Here is a 22,121-nt window from a genome sequence, read left to right on the forward strand (position 1 = left end):
AACGAAATTTACAATTTTAGAAAATCCAAATCCCTATATTTTACATTTAAGTTAACTATTAATTCCATAACTGAAAAGTATAGACACTAACAAAAATATTCCTAAAAAATATTAACAATAAAATAATTTTTGAAAAATTTAAAATACAACAAAAATAATTAATAAATATTATAATTTTATAAATGACAAAAAAAAATTTATATTTAACAAAAGATTTATTTATTTTATATAGATTTTTGTAATAACATTTAAATAAATATTCAAAAGTATATACAAAAATTTAGAATAAAATTTGATTTCTATTTTTTTTATTTTTCAATAAAATTTGGTCATTTAAAATATTTTTTTAAAATAATTCATTTGATATAAAATTATTAAATTTGACGATAAAATAATCTTATTTTTTCAATAATATTTATAAAAAATTGTATCAATATACCATCTTTTAAAATTTTTTAGGATATATTAAAAAAATATTAGAAAATTAGTAAAATTTATTATTTTTAACCAGTTAGTCAATAATATTTAAAAATATATTATTAGATTATTAAATTAAAATAACTGAGTTAATGGTTAAAAATATAAATAAAAATAATAAATTTAATCCTTAAACAATTAAACTTTTCTCATATTTAATATTTATTTTTTTGGTCATATTTTTTAATTTTTAAAAATTTATTTGTCATTAGTATTTTTAGGTTATTTTACTTTGTGAATTTTTTATAATTTATTCTTTACATTTAGAGATTATTTAGATATGTTTTTACCAAAAGATTTGTTTTAAGTGATTTCTTAAAAAAATTAAAAAAATAAAAATAATTTTATATTTAAATATTTTATTTAATTTTTTATTTAATAATTATGTTTAAATACGATAATATAAAAATATTTTTAAAAAATATTTTAACTTATATTACTAAAATTTTACTAAATACATTAAAAAAAATTAAAAAAATATTTTTCTAATCACTCCATAGCAACCAAACAAGGTCTTAAAAGATTTAGACAATTTTAGTTGAATCCTGAGCGACCAACCCGCCACCGTCCACCGCTCCCTAAGCCACCAACCCATCACTGCCGCCGAAGAATCTCTCTTATCACGGCTTCTGGAAGTTCTCCTGACCGGCGTCAAACGTGAGACTAACTGGTACCGCCTCTCAGGTTTGCAGGCTCCCCTTTCTCCCACCGCCGGCGACAGCAGTGGACGCCGGTCCTCGTCGGTGACGGACGCCGTCAACAAGTGATTATCCTGGTGCTTCATCTTATTAACTTTTATTAACGTCTTTGCATGTGAATCATACAAGTCTTCCATCTTGCTGGAACTTAAGTGGGTTGAGCGAGTGCCTTGTACGTGTTTGACAAAATGCCTGACTTGTGCGAATTACCATTGTTGAGATTGTGGTGAATGATGAAGCCATGAGATGCCTTGCCATGAAAGTGGATCCTAAAAACAGTGATGGGAGGCTCTGATCACTAGTGATTGGAGGAGATGAGGGAAGGGGTAGCTGTAGAGGGGATTGAGGGCGTGAAGACCTCTTTTGGAAAAGAATTTTCAATACTTTCAGTTTTTGAAAATGAAAATAGTCATAATAAATATGTTTCCTAGAACCTACCTAGTGGGATAAGGCTTGTTGTTGTTGTTGTTGTAAACATGTTTCCTAGAACTTGAAAATTCAAACATGAAATCTATTTTCAGAGGATGATTAACAGAAAATGTTTTCTTAAATCAAACATGATAGAAATTACAAATTCAATGGTGATTAACCTTTTATTTTATCACTTTATAGTTCTCCTCACTTTAGAGGATCGTTTTCCCATTGCACTAGGTAGATTTTAACAAATATCTTAGCCTACTGCTTAACCTGTTTGTTTAAATGAAATAGAAATATTAGTGGGTCTTATCATTGTGTAAATTACATTACCTGTTTGTTGTTTGTTATCATAATCTTGATGTGTTCTATATTCTATGTAGGCCAGTACGTTGCCTTTGCTTTTATGACCTTTCAACTTCTCCTATAACTCTTCTTATATAGATAATCTTTTATATGCCAAATGTGTATGAGTTCAGAGTGTTTCAAATATTTGCTTCAAATGTCTAGTTTGTGTTTTGGCTTTTGATAGTCCCTAACTCTCTTGTCATACTGTTATTGTCCAGACTCTGGGAGCTTGATATTGCTGGACCATGAACACCCCTAGACTGACCTGTGCTATAGGGACTTGGGCCAACGTCATTTAAATATCTAACCACAAATTGGAATGCAGGATTTGCTTTGAGTAGCTTTTGAGGAGGTTGAGAGAAAGAATGTGTGGTTTCAGAGCAACGGTTGCTCTCCGCACATTTTGTAAATTAAAACACCGTTACCACCATGTATCCATCTCTCATATGCTATTTCCTGTCTAATTTCTCTTTCATTCTCTGTCTCTGCTTTCCTGACTTTTCCTGTTATTGTAGGGAGGTGAAACCCGCACTGGCCATTCAGAGTTCACCCGACATCTTACCACATCCACCACAAGAGGTAGTTACTCACTTTTGATGACTACTTGTGGACATAGTTTCCAATTATCCAAATATGTTCATATATCCGATTGTATATCTCTTATTATTTGCAATCTAAATTTATGAAGCTGCATAATATAAATGACATCGAAGTCAATTTAAGTAAAGTTGCACCCTTGTATCTCTATAAATTATGAGTTTTTATCAATCAAACCATTGAATTATATTCACCTATCATGAAGATCATTTGTACCAAATTTTGAAAAATTGAACATCAATTGGACTATATTTTGATAACTCAATTCATGTATATTTTAAACTCTTATATTATCGTCAATTTTGATCTATAAAAAGGTATATTAAATGATTTTGGATTGATATGAAATTTTCTAGACAGTATCTAAAATATATAGGCTTGTAAGCCACTGGTAGGTTTTAAAAAAAAATTTACTATGATAAAAAGGTTATTTAATAGTGTAACATTAAGTTAAACTTTTGTTTTATTATTAATTGATCAATCAATTACTTATACTCCATAAATGCAGGTTCTGGTTATATGGATCCTGTTAGAAGATCATCTAAACATTCTATGAAAATCCGAAAAATTGTTAAGGCACTTCGCTATGGTGACAGAAGAAAGGCTTCTGACTTACTTTTGGGTTTTGCTCAGAGAAGCCCTTCATTAAGAGCTGATGATTTTCTTCCTATTTTTAAGCGCTGTGCACAATCTTGTGATCCGTTGGTACGCTATATAAATAACGTGGAAGCCACATGTCTTTCTGTGTTTTCCTACATTAATTTTCTGGGTTTGACAAATAAATACTTAAATATATTGAAATTTGTTCAAAATGTATGACATTGTGATAAAAGCTGCAGTTCATTTATATCCTTAAGTAATGATTCTACAAATTGTTTCAATGTCTCAACACATGGCTTGGTGATTCTGTAAGAACCTTGCACTAGTAACATCTAGAAAGGAATAGAACAGTAGAGAGATAAAGAAAGAGTACAGAAACAGGGAGATACGGAGTGATTTCGATGTGATATCACTGTATTTCCCAGAATAGTATGATTTATGAAAGAAAGGTAGAAGAGAAGATAACAAAGCAATATTTTGAGATGCTGCACGTTAGCTGCATCTTCTCTCCTAACCATACTATCTCTGGGAGGGTACGTAACAGATTCTCATCAAACTGTATTAATTACTAACTGCGGCAATATCATAAACTTTAACGTATCTGAACAGGTCTAGGTAACAATAAGTAATATTTACACTGTTCAGTTGCAATTATCAGGTGCCAACTCTATATTCTCCTTTGTGCAATTAGGAAGAAGAAAATATCTCAGTGCTTTATTTTTGTTTCTTCTTTTTCTCTTTCCCATGAGTATATACACTACCTCTGAGATGTTACCATCGGCTTTTGTTGAATATCTTATGCGTGTGAAATTTATTCCTTCTCCTTTTCATTCATTACAGTTTGTTATGGAGACTTGGCGGTTAATGGAGGCCAAAAACATTAGCCTGAATGATAAATGTGTCTCTCTTATGACTCAGACCCTATGTAAGGGGGGTTACTTGGAAGAGGTAAAAATATTAGTTTCATAAATGCTATAATTGATTTTATATTTCCTTTTATCTTCCCTTCCTCTGTAAATATCTTGATGGAGAGGGGAGATAAGTACTAAGGTGATCTTTGATAGAGTGAGTTGATGAGTGTAGGTTAGGCTTACACCAATGTCAGCTGGCATAACTAACCCTAGCTATCACTAACCAACTCTGGTGGTAAGGTCCAGCACAGAAGGAGAATCCAGGAGCTTGTATGATCTACCAGGTGAGATTATGTGGCTACAAGCCTTATTAGAGGAGCTGCAGGTTCCTATAATCAGATCAGTGGTGTATTTTGACAATCTGAGAAGAGTTATTATCAGATCTGCACTCAAGGACCAAACATATGGAGGTGAAATTGTTCTTTGTCAGAGTAAAAGAGATGCAAGGGTAGCTGTTAACTGTTCGATCCCTTAAGAAGAGCAGCCAGCAGATCTGATCACTAAAACAGTCTCCAAAGTTAAGTTCCTCAGTTAAAGAAGCATTGCATGTAGCAGATCTGCAGGACCTTAGAGAGCCCCGTTTCAGGGGGATAATAGTGTGAGTTGATGCGTATAGGTTAGGCTTTCACAATGACAACCAGCATAACTAATCCACTGTCACTAACTCCAGTGTAGAATCCCTTAACTACCCTTGCTATTGCAGTATAGTTTCTGTAATCTAGTGTAATTAATCAATTATAATTATCATAATCATCATAACAGAATTCCAAAGCTTCTCTCTATAGATTCTAAAGCTTTTCTGAGATTCTATTTATATTTGTTTTCTGTGAAAAAAAAAATTATTATACTGTAAATTGATAAAGTAGTCACTAGTGGATCATCTTAACGTTGGAAGACTTTTATTTCTCTTCTGCCTTTGTTCAGGCCTTTAATATGGTGGATTTTCTTGGAGAAAGTCATGACTTCCATCCAGTTCCCTCTCTGTATAATTTTTTATTAACATCCTGCGTTAAAGAGAAGAATATAATTCATGCAAGAAAATGTTTGGAATTGATGGAAAAGCAGATGGCAGGGAAGAATGAAATCACATATATAGAGCTTCTCAAGGTTTGCAGATAGAAAGTTATAGCATCATTCAATTATATAGATTTTGTGGAACATAAAAAACTTTATTGTTTTGATTTTGTGGAAAGTAAAAACTTTATTGCTTTACTGTCGAACTTAATATTTGACAGATTATACAAGCATATATTTTTAATTCAGTGTAATGTTGTGAATCACTTGATTTGAACAATGATGTGTTATTAGGTTTGTTACAATGTATTATATAGTGATTGGTACATATATGATGCTAGTTTGCAACTAGAATAGTCTTTGGCTCATTTATATTCCAAATCATGGGTAGATTTTTGTGGTGAAACTTCTGTTTGAGCACTAATTTCGGGCTTCATTGTTTTATTACATATATCATAAGGATTTGCAATCATTATAATCTCCTCCCTCAGTCTTGGCATTGATATAATTTACTTATTAAATCTTTCTGTATGTAATTAATTACACTCACCTTCTCTTTGAGATGAGTTTGAATACACGTCCCTTCCCTCTCTATTCAAAACATATACTTTAGTGCAAATTACCTAGTATAGTTTTTTTTTTAAAATAGTATTGTCATTTAAACTATTGATTATATAATATTATTGAAATTGTTTTATTTTTAAAATTTGTTTAATTTGATGCCAATATTAACATCACTACATTTATTAGGAACGCTTAATTTTTATTTAAAATATCTTAGAATAGTGTAATTATATCTGATATTAAACATTTTATTCCATTTCAATAAACTAAGAGATAATGTATATTTATCAACTTTCGTTATTTACATTGATGTTCAAATTATAGAGATACAGAATATTGAAAATTATGTAATTATTACAGTTTTGCCTCTTTTTTTTTTTAATAATTACCATTTTTCTTGACCCTGTTTCTCAGCTTGCAGTTTTGCAGGAAAACTTGTCCGCGGTTCATTTAATTTGGGAGGATTATATTAAAAACTACAGCATGAGTATGTTACCTCTGATGAAATTCATTCACTCTTTTACAGCATTGAAAGATTTAAAATCTGCTTATAAAACACTACAGCATATGGTGTCGTTAGCCATCATGGGAAACATTGGTATCACTAGAAAGGCTAGTGGGAGTTTATTTTCTGCTAGATTGGATATCCCTGTACCTTCAAATAGGGATTTTAGTTCAACTTTATTGGATTTAAAGGAGAACGAGCAACTGGATTCTTGGATATGTCCTGCTTTCCCAGATGCTATTTGTGCTAGTGTAGAGCAGGAAGCTTTTCGTGTGGGAAAAAGAGAAGTTAAAACTGCGGCACTAGCTGGCCTAAATAGAGAAGAACACTCGTTGCTTAAGGAGGTTTTGATATGGTCCTTTGATCAAGTATTATATGGGTGTAGACAGCATAAAAATTATGAGCTTGTGCAGAAGATTATGTTACAGGTAGACTATTCCGGTATGCGTGTATAATCTATGTGTGATGGTAATACGGGTCAATAGATTCCATTTTCCTTCAAAACTTTGAAATCCTGAAAGTTTCTCTATAAGTTGAATTCTACTATGTCAATTTCATTTTTGTTTTCATGTCAGACCCCAGATCTCAAATATTTAAAGCACCCTTTAGTTTAATGTCAATCAGAATAGCAGATATGATATGAATATTGGTGTTACTGTCTCAATACATTTTTCCTTTCAAAACTCTTTTATAACACATTATTTGTCTATGGGAAATTTTGAGGAATTTGTATTTATCGGCAACTTCATTAGAATAATACCTCTCAACATACTGAAGGACTCTTTTGTCTTCAGATGCAAGACCTTGGTTTGGACCCAAGCAGGCATGCATATGATTGCCTTGTTAGAACAGTTGTTTCTCAAAGACATTTTAAGGATGGCATAGAAATAGTAAGTTCTGTTACAATCATTGTGTTCAAAGTCACTTATTTTTGGTAACTTTCATATTATTTTAGTTTTTTTTTCCTTATTCCATTATTCTTTGAGTGGGCTGCTACCAGAGGGAATTCATGGAAATTTCATCCACTTACTTTTGGGCTTAATTGATCATTAATTGCTTCATGGTATTGGAACTTGAAATTGATATCTAATGTGACACAATTGACCTCATGCCTGCTTAAGTGGTTATACACTTGTTTTGGTAAAATACAATTTTATTTTGACCTTATTATCACTTAATCTAATTTGCAGTTAAAGAAAATGAAACAGAATAATTTGAAGCCACTTGATTCAACTTTGGCAGCACTTTCAGTCAGTTGCAGCCGTGCACTAGAGCTTGATTTAGCTGAGGCTTTCTTGAATCAGATTGCAGGATATCCACATCTGTATCCTTATGGTGCTTTGCTTGCAGCATGTGATGAAATGGTGAGATGAAATACGAGACCAAAAACACCTGTGCTTGTCATTTTACTAGTCTCCAATATCCTTTGGATGTTTTTCTAGCATGGTTAATGGAATAGGTTCCTGCAAACAATAACTGCATTTTTGTTACTGTTACGTGACTGTTTGTTTGGCTTGAGTTTGTTGCAAGGGTATATAAATTACTTATTTCATCAATGGGCTGAATGTAGAATATCACAAGGATGAGCAACAGAGTTTATACTCGATTTATCTCCAGAAGATTCCTGTTTTCCTGCAAGTTACCATTTTTCATGTCTTGCGTTGTGGAAACTATAATGACTTACTTTTCATTAAACTAATCAAAATTTGCAGGATCAACCCGAACGTGCTTTGAGGGTGTTTGCCAAAATGAAGCAGATAAAACTTGTACCTGATATCAGGATATACGAGAATCTTTTTTCATTGTTTGGCACTGTAAATGCCCCATACGAAAATGGCAACAGAATGTCACAGGCGGATGCATTTAAAAGAATTAATGCTATTGAAAGGGATATGGCCAAGAATGGGATTCAGCACAGTCATATTTCAATGAAAAACTTGGTAAGCTCAATTCATATTACCTTTTTTGCACTCTACTGTTATGTTAGACTACTCTTGTGCCATATGTTGTTGCTGGTGATGGTGTTGGTGGTGTGGTGAATTAAATGGAGGTGGTTAAGTTCAAAGGAAAGTCATAAATAATGCTTCATCCTATATATGTTTGAGATTGAACTGCCAACAGCAGCATAAAAAATTAATATTGCTGATGTGATAATATTGTGGTGAATGGGTGAACATACAAGAAACAAGGAAATTGTAAAAATTGATACACAACAGCTATTGAGGATAAAAATGACAATCTTGCCTTAGATGTGATGGCCAGGTAAGGAAAAAACCACAAAAGGCAAAGAGGAGCTGATGTGATGGAGTGTAGCCTGATATACAGAAGTCAAGGAAGGCCAAAGAAACTCTTGGAAGAAAAGACCTTGATGTAAATGGCATCTCTTGATACATCTTGCTACTTCTCTTGATTAGGGGAAAAAAAGAAAAACTTATGTTCTTCTTTTAGTTCTTATTTCTACTTTCCTTCATATGCACATATAGATACTTGTGTGGGAGCGCACTGATGAGAAATCTAGTCTTACTATTTACTATGTTGTTGGTATAACTCTGTTACTAATGCTATCAAAGTTCACTTAGGTTGATAGGACAGGAATGGTATGCTGTTCATTTACATTGCTTATCACGTGCCTGTGTTCTTTTTCTTCTCAGTTGAAGGCCCTCGGAGAAGAAGGAATGATAAGAGAATTGTTCCAATATTTACATGTGGCAGAGAATCTTTTCATTTACAGCAACTCTTCTTTGAGAACAGAGATGTACAACACAGTGTTGCATTATCTTGTTGAAGCCAGAGAAGTAAGTGACTCAGATGTCATTACTTTACTATTTGACACTTCCCATGTAAAGTAGGTATTTTATTAATCATGTCTGGAAATGCAGAGTCATATGGCTATTGAAATTTTTAAGAAAATGAAGAAGTTTGGCTTCCACACAGATTCGGCAACATATGATATAATGATTGATTGTTGTAGCATCACAAGATGCTTCAAATCGGCGTCTTTGTTGGTTTCAATGATGATACGTAAAGGGTTTCATCTGGAGATTTGCACGTATACTTCTCTCATAAAGGTTTGCACATGTCTTGCTCTCATTAAGGGTTGTGAGATTTCGCAAATTCCCCCCCCCCCCCCCCCCCCCCCCCCAACCAACAAAATTTACTTGACTGAGATGATTCGTATAAAAACAGTAAGATGTGCTTGTTTATCATTTTATTGTACCTGTCAAGAGGCATCTATCCTTAAAGCTTATGTGTTTAGGTGAAGCTTATAAATGATTTTATTATAACATTTGATGCCAAACCCCTTTGGGCTTTCAGCTCAATCAATGTTCATGTCCATCTACCTAGTACATGGATGTTCTGATTCATATCAACTTCTTAATAGATTATGAGCTTAAGCTGTTCGGTGAAGGATTGTGATAGAATTTTGTGTCTAACAACTTTATGAACTTCCATGTCCCCTTCCGCAAGCCAAGTAAATCAACTTGCTAGCAAGTGACAAATTCATGCATTTGTCTTGCACATTTTATTGGTACATAATTTGCCTAACATTTTCATAATTCCTTCAGAATAAGGGAGTTGGATGAATAAAATATGGTGCCGTTTTGTTGAAATTTGCTGGCTATATGGTGTTTGAACATATGAAACCACCAAATATTTGCTTTGGCCTAAATTTTTTGTTTTCTTTGTGGCAAAAAAAAAAGAGGTTTTCCCATTACCCAAGGGAAGTATAAGCCATCGCCTGGATCATTTAGCTTTGGTTTGTCCTCTCTGCATTGCTCAATATATCAGTTGGCTTGCAGTGGCTCTATTCCAACAAAATGTCCAGATTCAGGGATATTCTTGCTGACTTCTGGACATTTTTGGAAGGTGAATTATATCTTATTCGTGGAGCTGTATGTAGAACATTGCCCATTTTGCATGTTTTCTTATATCTATTGATTTGCTGTGTGTCATGCCCGTAGTTTGTCTTTAGAACCTTGATATATCCAACTTGATACATTACTGATCCTGTACGTATCAGATTTTGATGGAAAATGAGAATTTTAGTGAAGCCTTGAATCTGTTGGAACGGGCCAAATTGGGTGGGATTCAACTTGATGTGCTGCTGTTTAATACCTTTCTTCGATCTGCAAGTTACAAGGTACCCTGCTCATTATCTTATATTCCCTCCAGTCTATTTTATGTGTTATTTTAGGTGGAAACGTTATTTATAATATTTGCCATTCTCAATTTCTCATATGTCAATGAAGCATTCATTGTTCACGTTTTCAGTTTTACCCTTCAAAATATTCCAAAGATAGCAAGAATTGAGAAATGTAGTGTGAGATCCCCAAACTGAAATAATTGAATGTTGATAATTAAATTTTTCATTAGTAAATCCAGATGAGAAATGCTATTTGTACACTAAAATCAGCCACCAATGTATTTGTGTATAAATACATGTGTGATTTAATTTATTTTCAATGTGTATTTGTATTCCAGCACGTGTTTTATACTGGTGGCTGACTTTGGTGGCTGATTTTAGTGTACACATAGCATAACCCATCTGGATTTTGTGCCAAAGAGTCATCGATAAAATATCCTCAGAAGTATCTCTTCATGGAGGGGGATTAAAAGTAACAAATAAAAGTAATCTGTTTCAAATCTGTCGAGTCTATTTCTCCTCAAATCTCTACATTTTCTTCCCTTTCCCTTTAAAATAGAACTCACAAGGTAACAAGGAAAAGGAGGGAAATATAGGTGTGATTAAATTAGACTAACTAGTACTCTTAAGAATCCTTCCCTTCATTTTCCTTTCTTCTCCCCAAAATGAAACTCATAGAAATCCCCATAGGTAAGTTTGAAGTGTTCTGTTGCAACTACTATATTATATGCTGTATTACAATTTCTGCACACTTTGCATGTTAGTACTTTGTATTCATGGGCAAGTTTCTTCACTTATAAAAGTCTCATTGGGGTGTACCTTTTTCCATTAAAGAAGGAAACTTTAGAGAATTAGTAATATTCTTTTTGTCTTGAAAATTTCTTTTTGTATCAGGGAAGGATTGATATAATTGAGTTTATTGTGGAGTATATGCACAGAGAGAAAATTCAGCCTGATCCAGCAACATGTCGCCATGTCTTCTGTGCATATGTAGCTGCTGGTTTTCACCATACAGCAATGGAAGCATTGCAGGTCTTAACTTTGCGTATGATGTCTAAATACGGCAGCATACTCGAAAAGGAGGAAGATTTTCTGGACGAATTCATTTTTGCAGAAGATTCGGATGCCGAGTCAAGAATAATTAAGCTATTTAAAGATCGTAAAGAGGAACTCTCAGTTGCATTGTTGAATTTAAGATGGTGTGCTGTTGCAGGATTTCCAATGCTCAAGTCAGCTGATCAAAGCCTTTGGGCCAAAAGACTTGAATCACAATTCCATACAAGGAGGCTCTTGGTGCCTGGTCGCATGAGATCTTATCAGTCCTCAAGTTATTACCACAATAGGCAGATATAATCATCAGAGCCATGGCACCTTCCTTGAATACGCTTTAGATGTTTCTGCTGTCTCAAGCTCTGTTGAGAGTAATTTTTCTGTTCTTGGTTAAGAGCAACTGTTTTCTATTTTACCAGACCTAGAAACACTTCTCTCTGGTTGCAATGATTGTCTTCAACCAAATGAAGTTAAATTCTTTTCAAAGTGAACAGCACACTTAGATTGAGCTGAAATTGTATAGAAATAAATCAAATGGAGAATTAATAAAAGACCAATAGGGTAAACTATTATTTATGGTAATAAAAGATTTGAATGCTAACAATTCTATCAATGAAAGATATAAACTAATTTAATACCCATAAAAATGAGGTTAGTTTAACAAAGTTATACTACTCAATAAACTACCCAACTAATTCAATCTTTGTTGAAGATTGTAAGTATAATTGAGAAATGTTGGGATTTTACCAGTAGTATCATCTACATGTAAAAAGTATTTGGTACTTTTACTTAATTGAAAATTACTGGTTTTTCTTTTAAAATTCTTTATTTATTTTAATATCTTGTATTTATATTAATTTTTCCTAAATAAAAACTGAGCTGAAATATTATTTTTACATTCTAGATTATTAGTAGTAATCCCTTTTGATTTCAATCAAACAAAATAATTGGTCACATTTTACTTTTCAAACAACAACATAAATAAGGGCAAAGGTGAATTAATATACAAATGATTATTTTCATATTGTAAAATGATAAAATCTAATAAGCTAGTGGCTTAAAAAAAACAAAAAAAACTTGGAAAAATCAGTGGGCATAGCGGTGGATGTGATGTGATGTGACTCTGTCTGTCTCTGATGACCCCACAAAAATCCAATGAGGCAAAGATCCGCACACGACGCCAAACACACCCTTCTCTTTCAATCCAATTTTCTTACGAGGATCTTAGTCAGCACAGATATTTCTATATCAACCCCTTCCTTCCTCCTTTTCATTTTTGGGATAAGCTTGTGGCTCAGGATCCACACCCCACCCCCACCACCCCTAATTCCCTCATATCCATGATTAATTTCACGTCATTCATCTTTATCCTTTCTTCCCACTGCCTCTAGATTTTTTCATTAATTAATTATTTTTTATTTTTATGAAACAAAACTTCTAGCACTTTCTTACCATGTATATGCTTACGCTGTTGCCTTTGATAACGATGTTCCATCAATGATTGCCTTCTAAAATCTGACCACTCTTTAAAATTCCCTCCCTGCACTGCAGTTTTTATTTTTCAACAACAACAGAAGCCACTTTCTTTCTTTCTTTCTTTTTTCCCTTCTCAAACACTCATCACTCTAGAAAGTGGAATTTACGAATTAGTTAGATCTCAACCGACGATGGTGGAGAAGAAGGACACGTTCTTAACGGTTCCGCCATTCGAGTGCGCGTGGCGAGAGGATCTCAAGTTCCGAGAAGCCGGTCGCGGTTGCGTGGCGTTCGAGGCTTACGCCTGCAACGACGTCACTTTGGTGTTTCGTCAGAATGTTGGAAGCCAAGGGTACTGATTCGAGAAAACTACCATATCTGAGATTTGACCGCTCACAATTGAAACGATAGAAACTAATTCGATGTGGTTAGTTCGAAAAAGCTAACCGTTTTCGAAATAGTTTACATCATTCAATTGTTGGCGCTCAAATATACTGTTATGTATCCTTGGCTTAGGGTACTAATTCGATACCTATTATAGATTGGTTAGTTCGAAAAATCTAACCATTTTCGAGATATTTAAATGCATTTTCTTTCGTAATACACAAGAAATTTTCCATATCGTATGGTATTGTATTTAATTTGAATTTGTGTAACATAGGTATCACTATAAAAGGGACAGTAGCCCTCACTACACCGTGATATTGGGGAGCCACCGGAACCGGCGACTTCGGATCGAGGTCAACGGGAAAAACGTTGTAGACGTGGCAGGGATTGGTTTGTGCTGTTCCTCCTCGTTCCAGAGCTACTGGATCAGCATTTACGACGGTTTGATAAGTGTTGGTAATGGAAACTACCCTCTCCAGGGTGTTGTGTTCCAGTGGAGGGACCCGAACCCGAACTGTGGGGTTCAGTACATTGGGCTGAGCAGCTGGGACAAGCATGTCAAGTATAGGAATGTAAATGTGTTGTCTTTGACGCCTCACGTGCCCCAGTGGAAGCACGTGAGTTTTGGTGTGTCTCAGGTTGAGGATGGTGAAGGGGAAGAGATCATCATGATGGATTATGAGAAATGGGGACTTAAGAATTTTCTTGAGAGTTGGGAGTTGTCTGACATGTTGTTCATAGTTGGTTCCGAGGAACGGCCTGTGCCTGCTCATAAGGCGATCTTGGCAGCTTCTGGGAACTTTTCTTTCTGCTCGCCTTCATCGTTCGTCGTTAAGCTGCCCATGGTTTCTTATGGCGTTCTTCATGCCCTGCTTCAGTACATATACACTGGCTGGACCCAGGTTCGGTGTTATTCCATCAATTTAACTCTTAAAAGTTGGTTATTGATAGAATAATCTTCCTGAATTGATATTATCCTGTAGTACTAGAAAGATTATAATGTCATATAGTTATCCAATATCCACCTTGTAGACAAATTAGTTCTTACTCTAGGTGAATTTAAGCGAAATTAATCTTTTGGGCACCATGAGGGTCATTAAACTGATCATTCAAGTATTAAGATAATCATGATTACTCTATCTGATGGTTTTTAAGTTTTAAATTTGCTGCGGTTGTTGTTAATGGCAGATATTGCAGCTTTTGTGATGCTCTTTTTCTTTTTATTAATGTGTTTCGAACTTTAATGGAGTTTGTTGCTGTGCCAATTCGGCTAGGTTAAAGCCGCATCATAAACCTTGGCATATGCTATTATTGGCGTTACATGTGAGCACTTTAGCCATGATTGTTTGGTGTGAAAGTTAATTGTACTAATAATAATCCGTGCTTGTGGAAGTTTTTTTTTCCACTGATAAATTTGTTGTTTAGATTCTACTGTTCTACTATAATTTGGCTCGGGCGATTTTTATTTGAGTTGGGGTGCTATGCTTGCTGGATTCCTACTGTTAGTATTTTATATTCACAAGGTTGCTGTGTTGTGTCTGTGTCATGTAGATTCTGCAGCATCAGCTTGGATCATTGAGGGCTTTGAGCCTACAGTTTGAAGTGATGTCACTGGTGAAGCAATGTGAGGAGAATATGGAACGACTTAAGCAAGATGATAAGCTGACTGATCCTAGCAAGATAGTGGAGTTAACATACCCGTGCATTCAGCTGCATTCTTCGACTTTGGCCTCGCTTCCTATCAGCATTGAGAGACTCAGACAATTCAAGTTAACTGGCCAGTACAGCGACGTAAATATCTACATTGAGAGTTACGGCCTTGTTGCACAAGCACATAAAGTTGTACTCAGTTTATGGAGTGTTCCGTTTGCCAAGGTGAGCCAATTTCACCATATTTTTGTTTGATTGAACTTAAGCTGCCAATGGCATGACATGGGAATTAAACTCATGAAGGTGGGTTTTGGAGATTTGATGCAGCAAGATTTATGCCCCTAACTAGTGCTAAGATTCTACTTAGATGAATGAAGTATTAAATTGCAGAGTTTGACCAAATGAAATTCAATCCAAAGTTAATTACATCCAAGAAAACCTTAAAAGGAAGTCTTGGCAAAATTTCAAAACTCTCCCAACATTTTAAGTTTTTACTTTTTATTATTTTATTATTTTTACAATGAACAGGACCTGAAATCTCTTGAATATATTTTCTTTTACATTCTCAGATTGAAGAAACAACCAACATTTTTAGGTAATCAAGAGAATTAACATGTTTAGCATTGAGATGAGAGGTATTCAACATATGCTGTTATAATACTAGGATGCCATTGGACGGATCTTTTTTACTTGTGAGACCATCCAATTAATTCCTCAATACAATTAATTGGTAGGATGCTGTACAGAAACAGGGATTTCAACTTATATCTGTATGGGATTTAAGTTTCTCCTACTGCACGCAATGTTTATTTAATGTTTGGTAGTGATATGTTTTGCGTGATAGTGTTTCACATTTTGGTATGTTCCCTATATAAAGGATTTCATCATTTTTCCAGATGTTCACAAATGGAATGAGTGAAAGCATGACCTCAGAGCTTACTCTAAAGGATGTACCGGCAGAAGCTTTCATGGCAATGCTTGACTTCTTATACGATGGTGAATTGAATGACAAAATTATTGATTCTGGCGCATTGTTGCTCCAGCTGCTTTTGTTGGCTGACCAATTTGGAGTGACTTTTCTTCATCAAGAATGCTGCAAAATGCTTTTAGATTGCCTCTCAGAGGTAGATTGGTTAACTTGAATGACAAATAAATTGGTACTTAATAGAAGTTTGAATAATTTATCATGTGGGTGCCACTTAACTGATCGGAGAAGAAAGTTGCGGTTTTGGACTTCTGAAAACAAAAAGAAGAGATCCATTTTTTACAAGAATCGATTCTAAGAGTTATTCTTGTCTACATACATATGCAGGGATGAAGTTCTTTTGGATGAACGTCAAACAAGAGAGTTTTCCTATTATACAGAAATTTAATGGAGGAGGAAGCAGACAATTTTGGCAACTAATAATGCCGTAGCTTGTGAAGCTAACTGTTGAACTTTGTTGCAGGACTCAGTATGTCCACTTCTCCAAGTGATTTCTTCAATCCCATCATGTAGACCTATTAGAGAAACATTAGAGAGGAGAATTTCAATGAACTTTGACTATTATATCAGTTCAAGTACTGATTTTGTTTCGTTAGATGAGGCAACTTTCATCAATATCATTAAGGTGTGTCTCTCTTCAAGTTTTTCTTTCTGTTGAATTTGACAGTGTATTCACAAATGGTATTGCTGAATAAAATATAACATCTAAAAGGGCCTGCTTGTCTATTAGATTGCACATAAAGTAGATAAGCTCCTTGGGAATGAGTGCCCAAAGAACAAAGGATTATGTGGATATGTTTAAAAGTTGAAGACAAGTTTTATTGGTTTCTGCATTCCCAATGTGAATGGTGCTTACTGCTTATAGTTGTTTAATCTTTGAATTCCTTGCAAACTAGTTTAGATATGATAATTTACTATTAGCAAATTCTGTCTTAGTAGGTCTTGTCTACCTCTAATATTAGCTTATGTTGGTTGATAATTGATCAATTTATATTTGGATTTTGCAGCATCCAGATCTGACAGTAACATCTGAGGAGAAAGTTCTTAACGCAATTCTAATGTTCGGCATGAGAACGAAAGAATTGCTTGGGTGGGAAATGGTGGATGAGTTGCTGGTTAATTCAAAACCTGAGATCCTTTTTGGGGAGAGGCTGCAGTCAGTTTATGACTTATTGCCATTTGTGCGGTTTCCGCTGCTACCATATTCCTTACTTGAGAAGGTTTGTATAACGTGAAGTTAGACATTAATGCACATTGTAAAGCCAAAGAGCTTGCTTATTTTGACTGTACGTTGTGATTCTGTGCAGTTGCAGAAAAGCAACATTACCTCGCATATTCCTGTTTTGCAAGATCTTGTAAGTCATCTGTCTTACTTTAGTTTATTGTTCAAGACATCTGTGTAATGTAATTTTGTAAATATTGTCCGAGTAATTTTTCTATTCTGCTATTCACTACAGGTTGACGAAGCTATCAATTTCATTCAATGTGGACAAGCGAGGCTGGAAAATGAAGAAAAGTAAATTCTTCAACTCTTAGTTTTGTTTCCTCAACTTCATTCGGGCATTAAGTCACATGTTAAGATTTTCAAAATTTAGTTTCTGGAACAGTCTATATTCTCTTTTTTTTTTTTTTTAACTGTATCATGAATTCTGATTCAATAGTTAAAAAAAACACGCACATCTTTATAATTTTCATAACTCTTCCCTCTAGTGTCATTTCTAAATGGAACGGCTCACATTGGATTTCCTTATAGGGTTAGATTCCAACATAGACATTCCAGTTACCGGGAGCTCCAGTACATTTGTGATGGGGACAACCATGGAGTTTTGTACTTTGCAGGCACATCCTATGGTGAACACCCATGGGTCAATCCTCTCTTAGCAGAGGTGGTAGATCATCTACTTTACATTTTTTCCTATTAATGTCCTTTGGTAGTTTCTAGTGCAAGCTCCAATAAGTGAACTATATATGCACCTCATTAACAAATTATATCTATTGTCAGCGAAAGACAATTACCATCACAGCGAGCAGTCCCCGCTCGAGATACACCGATCCCAAAGTTTTGGTCTCAAGAACCTACCAGGTATGCTAAAATATTTCTAGTGTAATTGTCGATGGAATTTATAGCTTCTTAGATGGTACTCAAAACTCATTTGGCTATCACAGGGAACATGCTATGCTGGGCCTCGATTGGAAAATGGCCATATCTGTTCTTGGTGGATGGTTGATCTTGGCCAAGACCATCAGGTATATGAAGTTTTAGAAAACCATCAAGATTACATATATGACTGTATAGTAATAGACTTTTACTTTGAAGATCTTTTCTTTTTCTTCTTTTTCTTTTTTTTTTGATCCTCCAACCTTAATTTAAGTTAAGTGCTTAGAAGTAGAACTGCAACTATATATGAGTAAATCATTACTTAATAGATGGAGGCAACGTTGTTCTAAAATTAAAAGGGAAAATGATTGAATGCAGCTCATGTGCAACTACTATACGCTTAGGCAGGATGGTTCCAAGGCCTTCCCAAGAAGTTGGAATTTTCAGGTACACAATCTTTGCTTTGTTTATGGTTTGTATCACAAAAGGGTAAAAAATAACAGAAAAACTTTGGTTAACCAAATCTAAACTATAATTTTTTCTTACTCTCATAGTTAAACTTCTGACTCTATTGTAATCAATTCTTGATTTCGTGTTAAAGATTTATTAACTGATAGTCATTCACTTGTTCTAAATGATAATAAACAAAAATTAAATCTTTGTAAAACTCTAAGGAAGAAACATGATAAATTCATGGTTCAACCGAAAAAATGTTGCCACATGTAGTAGGGTACATTTGGCTTTAACCCCAAAAAAGGCGTGAAATCATGAGCTGTTAAATATACTTATTTGCTAGTTAATACAAGGGAAGAATTAGATTATTAGTTATTTCTTGGGTCAAAAGGTATTTAATTATGTTGTGGAAAACTTTCAGGGCTCACTTGATGGGAAGAATTGGACAAACTTGAGAGTCCATGAAAATGATGGAACAGTGTGCAAGCCGGGTCAGTTCGCATCTTGGTCAATAACTGGACCCAACGCTTTACTTCCCTTCAGGTATTTTCGGGTTGTTTTGACTCGGCCGACCGTTGATGCCACGAATCCCTGGAACTTCTCTCTCTGTTACCTGGAATTGTATGGTTACTTCCATTAGAAAGAAACACTCTTGCTTTGCTATTCTTCAGTCATCGCCATAGCATACCATAAATATCAGACACTCACCTTTATGAGCTTGTCTCTGTCATGTACATTACGGTTATTAAGTAATTAGTTATTTGAATAAATAATCTATGGATGAGGGTCGTGTTTTGCTTTGGAGATAAAACGAAGGTATCTACAATAATGGGCATTGAGGGTAGGATAGGTAAAAATTCATATGCAGTTGTGTTCATGTGAAGTTGATAGTTGAGAATTGTTTGATGGTGATTTAGTTAAATTTGTCAAATTATCTCACGATTTTTAAATGTCAATTTCATATGAAGATGAAGACAAATACATGTGAGATTCTATCTTTGTGGGTGGTAAATTCAACAAGTGGTCTAAGTATGCTTTACGGTCTTTACTGGTTAAGTTTATTTACTTTGGACCTTGTATAATATTCTCGTGCTATGCAAATAATATACAATTTTGACAATAGATGCCTTAATAGTGCAAAGGGAGCAGATTTCTATCTTTTTCTATATTTTTAAGCAGAAGGTTCTACTCATATTGTAAGCATGAGATGATGGTGGCAATTTCTGAGTGTGGCACCTGGTTAATGACCCTTCTTTCCCCGGTATTTATAAATCAAATGAGAATTTAACATATTTAAAAGTCATGGTTTTGTTTGGTTTTTTCAATTAATTCAAAAAAATACTAAAATACTATTTTACAAAGTTATATAGTTAACAAAATTTTGATCTAATAAAATTTAACGACAATTTAACAGTCCAATAACGGTTTTTAGAAAGGGCGATTATAAATTTCTAACCGAATCGACCTGTCGAACTGATTAACCTTGATCATTGGTTTGAAAATACCTAGAACACACACTAAGTAAATTCGAACTTTTACATTCTCTACACTTGGACGAAGCAATTGACGGAGTGATGGAGGTGGACGAAGCAATTGACGGAATGATGGAGGAGTTTGAAGGTGAGTATGCGCTGCGAGTGAGTGAGTGTTCAACAAAGGAAGAAGGAGATTAGGGTTCAGGTTTTACCGTTTTTCTTTTTTATGTTAATGAACAAAACGGCGCCATTTGGTGAAAAAATTTAAAAACAGAGTAGATCTTGGTTCAATTCGGCTAGGTAGTTTTCGACCAGTTTAACGTCCAATAACGAATTTTAAAATGAATGATCATAGTTTCTAACCGAATCGATCGGTCGAACCGATTTGCAAAAGCTCGATTATTTGTTTGAAAATACCCGGATCACATAAGGACTTTTATTAATAGTAACTTATAAATAAGTTATTTTGTGTTTGAATTTTTAGTTATAAAAGTACTTATTTTAAAATTATAGTTTTTGGATAAATAACTCAAAAAATACATTTTTTTACACAAGAGAATGAATATTAAAATAACGATGATAACAAATACTTTTCAATATTAAAGGTTGATTTTACATAACCTAATCACTATGATATGGTAGGTGAAAATAAATATAAAATGTATGTTAATATATATTTTATTGTTGTTTTTTATTTTTATTTTTTTATTCCTATTAGAACTCTCATTTTTTATTGAGGTCTCTTTTATTGAGGTCAATAACTTGCTATAATTAACTATGAAAATAATAGCAAGCTATATAAAAATAAAATCACATATAAAAAAATAAAATTAAAACTGAAATTTCATACCATAGTTAAATACAAATTTAATAATAAAAATAGAGTGATAAAATAATAAAAAATACCTAAAAAGAATATATACAGTAAGTTGTCCAGATGGAACCTTGTCTGAAAATGATGGTGGATGATCAATATTTTTAGCAGATGAATCATTACGTAAAAATGGTGATAAAAATGGAAATGGAGGGAATTTTGAAATTTAAATTTTAAATTATAAACTGCTCTAAATTTTAAATCTAAGTTATTGATATAAAATATAATAAATAATTAAAAAAATTCATTTGTTTTCTTTAGTTAATTAATCTTGTATTAGCGTATATTATATGTATAATCATCTGTTTCTCTTTCCATAATCACTAGCAAGTTATTCTAAATTTACTCAAATAAATGAAGTATGAATGATGCACCAAACCAATTTAGCAGAACCATTTTGAATGACTCAACCACCTTTGATGCTAATAACAAGCGATGATAATATATATATATATATATATATATATATATACACGCTAGTGTTTTTAGTAAACTTTGGGTAAAAATAATGGTGGAGGGTTAGTATTTTTAGCAAAAACAGAAAATATTTTTTATAAAATTAAGAAGGAAAATAGATTTTTTTATTTTGAAGTTAAATTTTTTTAAGAAAGTGGTAGAATGACGAAAATAGATCTTCTCCAATTTTTATAATACTTAAAGAAAATAAAGTGTGATATCTCATCATTAACTTTACAAGTAGAACAAAAATTAAATATGAGAGAGAGTATAATAAAGGGTGAGAGAGCACAATTAACATCATTTAATTTTTTTTTTCTAGAGAAGATCCACTCCCGTAAAATGACTTATGTATAACTAGAGAAGTCATATATTTCTACTTTTTCAAAAAATCGCAAATTATTTTTGATATTGGAGTGGAAATGGTGTTTTTTATGATTATGGATAATAAGGGTGTTGTTCATACCCTGGCCCAATAATAAAGGCCCATATCCAAACGAAATGCCTAGTCCAGAGGATTAAGCCTTGCTGAGCACCGACCTTCGTACTAAGAAGTCGGTCTTGACCACGATTTGCTCTAAAGAAGTCGGGACGGAGCATAGCTGGCAGACAAACACTCATTCAAATGAGTAACTGCCCCTAAAATCTCTCTAACCACTTCATCAAGCTATATCTTAACCTCCCTAAGATAATGGGACGGTTAACACCCTAAAAATATGGCACTACTCCAACGGTGGTTATTGGCTCACACTATAAATACACTGATACCCCTCAAGTATCTCTAAGCCCAATACATTCAAAACTTGCTCACACCCTTGCTAACTTAGGCATCGGAGTGTCTTTGCAGGTACCACCCCCCATTCACTCACGTACACAAGTCGGAAGGAGGTTCCAGCGTGCAAACCTGCTCGGAGGCTACCATCCGCAGACGATTGGGTCGGCCAA

General features: G+C 34.0%; 2 protein-coding genes across 5 annotated transcripts; both read left to right on the forward strand.

Moving 5' to 3' along the window:
* The first annotated feature begins 983 nt into the window (after positions 1–983).
* LOC130935282 (pentatricopeptide repeat-containing protein At1g76280) lies at positions 984–11,909 on the forward strand. 4 transcript variants are annotated; one of them, XM_057864968.1, is made up of 14 exons: positions 984–1,252; positions 2,156–2,368; positions 2,453–2,516; positions 3,043–3,239; positions 3,975–4,082; positions 4,970–5,152; positions 6,038–6,556; positions 6,923–7,018; positions 7,319–7,492; positions 7,841–8,068; positions 8,780–8,923; positions 9,008–9,196; positions 10,150–10,269; positions 11,167–11,909. In XM_057864968.1, the coding sequence occupies exons 2-14, from the start codon at positions 2,303–2,305 to the stop codon at positions 11,623–11,625; spliced, it is 2,547 nt and encodes an 848-aa protein (XP_057720951.1). In that variant the 5' UTR covers positions 984–1,252; positions 2,156–2,302; the 3' UTR covers positions 11,626–11,909. The 4 variants fall into 4 exon arrangements, with proteins under 4 accessions (XP_057720951.1, XP_057720952.1, XP_057720954.1 ...); XM_057864969.1 differs by having other exon boundaries at positions 984–1,240; XM_057864971.1 differs by lacking the exons at positions 984–1,252; positions 2,156–2,368; positions 2,453–2,516; positions 3,043–3,239 and adding an exon at positions 4,218–4,329 and having other exon boundaries at positions 4,427–5,152.
* A 921-nt stretch (positions 11,910–12,830) lies between these two features.
* LOC130932898 (BTB/POZ domain-containing protein At2g30600) lies at positions 12,831–19,615 on the forward strand. The gene is made up of 13 exons (XM_057862351.1): positions 12,831–13,150; positions 13,460–14,087; positions 14,737–15,060; positions 15,732–15,959; positions 16,284–16,445; positions 16,828–17,040; positions 17,128–17,175; positions 17,278–17,336; positions 17,574–17,706; positions 17,823–17,903; positions 17,987–18,067; positions 18,297–18,365; positions 18,793–19,615. The coding sequence occupies exons 1-13, from the start codon at positions 12,990–12,992 to the stop codon at positions 19,009–19,011; spliced, it is 2,406 nt and encodes an 801-aa protein (XP_057718334.1). The 5' UTR covers positions 12,831–12,989; the 3' UTR covers positions 19,012–19,615.
* Positions 19,616–22,121: the final 2,506 nt, after the last annotated feature.

Source organism: Arachis stenosperma, chromosome 6, assembly GCF_014773155.1.
Source record: "Arachis stenosperma cultivar V10309 chromosome 6, arast.V10309.gnm1.PFL2, whole genome shotgun sequence".
Taxonomy (NCBI): Eukaryota; Viridiplantae; Streptophyta; class Magnoliopsida; order Fabales; family Fabaceae; genus Arachis; species Arachis stenosperma.

Excerpts from the sequence above, each read along its gene's own strand:
- LOC130935282 (XM_057864968.1), top strand. The coding sequence starts at position 2,303 with ATGTGTGGTTTCAGAGCAACGGTTGCTCTCCGCACATTTTGTAAATTA. Across the intron at positions 5,153-6,037 it reads CATATATAGAGCTTCTCAAG|CTTGCAGTTTTGCAGGAAAA; the intron begins GTTTGCAGATAG and ends CCTGTTTCTCAG. Across the intron at positions 7,019-7,318 it reads TTAAGGATGGCATAGAAATA|TTAAAGAAAATGAAACAGAA; the intron begins GTAAGTTCTGTT and ends TCTAATTTGCAG.
- LOC130932898 (XM_057862351.1), top strand. The coding sequence starts at position 12,990 with ATGGTGGAGAAGAAGGACACGTTCTTAACGGTTCCGCCATTCGAGTGC. Across the intron at positions 14,088-14,736 it reads TATACACTGGCTGGACCCAG|ATTCTGCAGCATCAGCTTGG; the intron begins GTTCGGTGTTAT and ends TGTGTCATGTAG. Across the intron at positions 17,337-17,573 it reads AGGCTGGAAAATGAAGAAAA|GGTTAGATTCCAACATAGAC; the intron begins GTAAATTCTTCA and ends ATTTCCTTATAG.